The 2,916-nt window shown below is 42.3% G+C and overlaps 1 protein-coding gene across 1 annotated transcript; it reads left to right on the forward strand.

Annotated features, from left to right (window-relative positions):
• The first annotated feature begins 381 nt into the window (after positions 1-381).
• LOC101581005 (keratin-associated protein 6-1-like) lies at positions 382-642 on the forward strand. Its single transcript, XM_004646335.1, has one exon. It carries the CDS (start codon positions 382-384, stop codon positions 640-642), a length of 261 nt encoding a protein of 86 aa, XP_004646392.1.
• Positions 643-2,916: the final 2,274 nt, after the last annotated feature.

Consider the following 2,916-nt stretch of genomic DNA (forward strand, 5'->3'; position numbering starts at 1 on the left):
ATGGGAGGTCCAGGACAAAAATATTGTGGTTCAGAGAATGTCAACTGAAAATATTCACATTAAACCCTGTTTGCCTCACACCCAGTTTTAAAGTTTTGAGGCGAAGATCTCATATGAAGGTTCGTTATGCATGTATGACTCTACAGTCTTGCAAAAGTACATGATTACTGGTTCAGGCATGCCTGTTTAATGCTGTAAGATGTTGCCCTCTAGTACTTTAACAACATACTTATATTAGTCATAAAATTAATAAATGACGTGAGCACGTGTTATGAGTCCCTCACAAACCAGAGTATAAAAGGCCCATGGAAGGGAGGATTGTTCAGACTCAAATCACTTGAACTCCTCCTCCACCAAAGGACAACCTCAACAACCAACACCATGTGTGGCAGCTACTACGGAAGCTACTATGGCGGCCGCGGCTATGGATGCTGTGGCTACAGAGGCCTGGGCTATGGCTACGGAGGCCTGGGCTATGGCTACGGAGGCCTGGGCTGCGGCTACGGCTCCTGCTATGGCTCTGGCTTCCGCAACCTGGGCTGCGGCTATGGCTGTGGCTATGGCTATGGCTCCCGCTCTCTGTGTGGCTGTGGCTATGGATACGGCTCTGGCTATGGCTCTGGCTTTGGCTACTACTACTGAGGACTCCATCAGAGACGCTCACCATCTGTAGCTGTGGCATCAAGATTTGCCAGTTCTGAACCTGCATGGCTGAGCTTCTCACTCGAGTAATGGTGCTTCTCCAACAGAAATTTCCTGTGAGCTGTTGCGACCCATGTGGAACCTATGAAGTTCTTGAGTTTTCTTCGTGAGTTAGGTGAAGATAAAATTCACCTGACACTTCTGCTCCCATTAGGATGATGGTGTCAGAGCAGCTACCTTGCTAAATTTCCTGCTAAAACTTGTTTTCCTGTTCACCTAATAAAATTCTTTAATGAAAAAATAATTAGTTTTTATTTTAGTCATTTGACATCCAAAATTTCTTACTGACAGTTTTTGGTCTGTTTCCATGAAAGGCAATGACTGAAATTAGGGAAATACCTTAATGCTGAAGAGGCTGCTTTCAATGCCTAATCACTGGGTTTAGTCTCCAGATATTTATATGTGGAAATATTATAATTATTGAATGATTGCTGTCTTAGTTACTCATCTTTCCTTGCTGGGACAAATACCCAACACTCAAAATGAGGGAAAGAAAGGTTTATTTAGCTCACAGTTACTGGAGGTTTTAAGACACTGGAGGAGAGGCTGAGGTGCTTCTGTGTCCAGGATGACCCTCTCCACATCTCTGAGAAAGCACAGGCTGGTCAGTTTACCAGTTTGCACCTCTCTGGCTCTGTCCCTCTGGCCCCACCTGGTCCTTTGGCTCCGCCCCTCAAGCCACTTGTTGCTCCTCCAGCCTTGTCTTCCCCATAACTTACATGAGGCTTTCGGGGGACAACTAGACACAAACCATAACAATTGCTTTATTTCCCAGGATTATATTTTCTCTTAATATTTCTGGGTGAATCCAAGCTTCTTCAGTGAATCCAAGGTGTTTTTCTTATAAAAATAACATAGCTTCTGTAAATCTGAGCTTCCACACTGGCTATGAGAAAATAACATGTCATGCTGAATAAGCTACAAGTAAGAGCAACTTAATCTATCAATAGGTTAAGAATCATATGGCCGGGCTGGAGAGATGGCTCAGTGGTCTAAAGCACCTACTTAGAACAAGTTCAGCAAAACACAGGGACCACGGTTCGATCCCCCAGCACCACATGCCAGCCAGCCCGCCCCCTGGTGGGCTGAGCTGGCCACACACACACACACACCCCTCTCTCTCTCTCTCTCTCTCTCTCTCTCTCTCTCTCTCTCTCTAATAAATAAATAAATAAAAATAAAATAAAATAAATTGTTAAAAAAAAAGAATCATATGGCCAACCATAAAGGAAAATAATAACATGTCAATCTCCATATCCTGAGGTCTCAGTTTAAGTGAATGAGCACCACAGTGATAACCTCTTTTTTAATGATTATTTTAAAAAGTATTTTAATGAAAAGAAAACTACTGCCGGGAAATTTTTTCACCATCTTTTACTTATGAAGTAACAGTAGATTGTGAAACTCACTGGCTTGTGCTTCTGGCCATAATAAATGGGAAAAGAGCATTTTCAGTGTAGATTAGAAATGTGAACACCTTCCCATGGGGGATCAAAATATTAATCAAGTCTACAGTGTCCTCTGAGGCACGGTTGGGGGCTGTCTGCCCCACGCTCCTGCACTTGCTGGGCAGTTCAGTCCCCTGTGCCTGTGGAGCAGGCGTGCTCACACCACACCTCTGCAGCCTCCCTCTACCCCAAGAGGCCATGAGGATTCCAAGCATGTTTGCATGTGTTTTCAGAGCCAGTAAGGAAGAAAAGAGATTCCAGCAAGATGATGTTACAATTTTGTGTAAGATAAACTAACCCTCATAATCACTTCCAGAAGTATGCATATATATATTCTCTACTAGGAGCAAGTCACAGCCTTGTGTGAGGAGTGAATCACAAATGAAGGTTCCGTAACAGCAGGTAGAAATCATGAAGGTACTAAGACTCTTCCTCCACCACTTGGAGGAAAGTTAAGTGCGATTCCCAATAGCAAGCACGAAGATTCCTTTCATTTGTAATGCTAGTGAAAAATTTAGAGGGCATTGAGATTATTTTTGTCAGCCTCTGAAGATTTTGTGGACTTTTCTTAAGGATTCATCTGGATCTAGGAATTATTGGCAGAATATAGCTTTAATAATTTAGGCTCAATATAATCTTTGAATCTAGTGGTGCAATTTTGTTTATCTGTGTTCCCTTAGGAAATAATCATTCTTTCCCATTTAAATGATTTAATTTTGCTTTTGAGTTAAAATGTTAGAGAAAATCCTATTTTAACTTAGAAATC

Source organism: Octodon degus, unplaced genomic scaffold (genome assembly GCF_000260255.1).
Source record: "Octodon degus isolate 3935 unplaced genomic scaffold, OctDeg1.0 scaffold00264, whole genome shotgun sequence".
NCBI lineage: Eukaryota > Metazoa > Chordata > Mammalia > Rodentia > Octodontidae > Octodon > Octodon degus.

What these genes read in the sequence shown, in the direction of transcription:
- LOC101581005 (XM_004646335.1), top strand. Translation starts at nt 382, where the DNA reads ATGTGTGGCAGCTACTACGGAAGCTACTATGGCGGCCGCGGCTATGGA.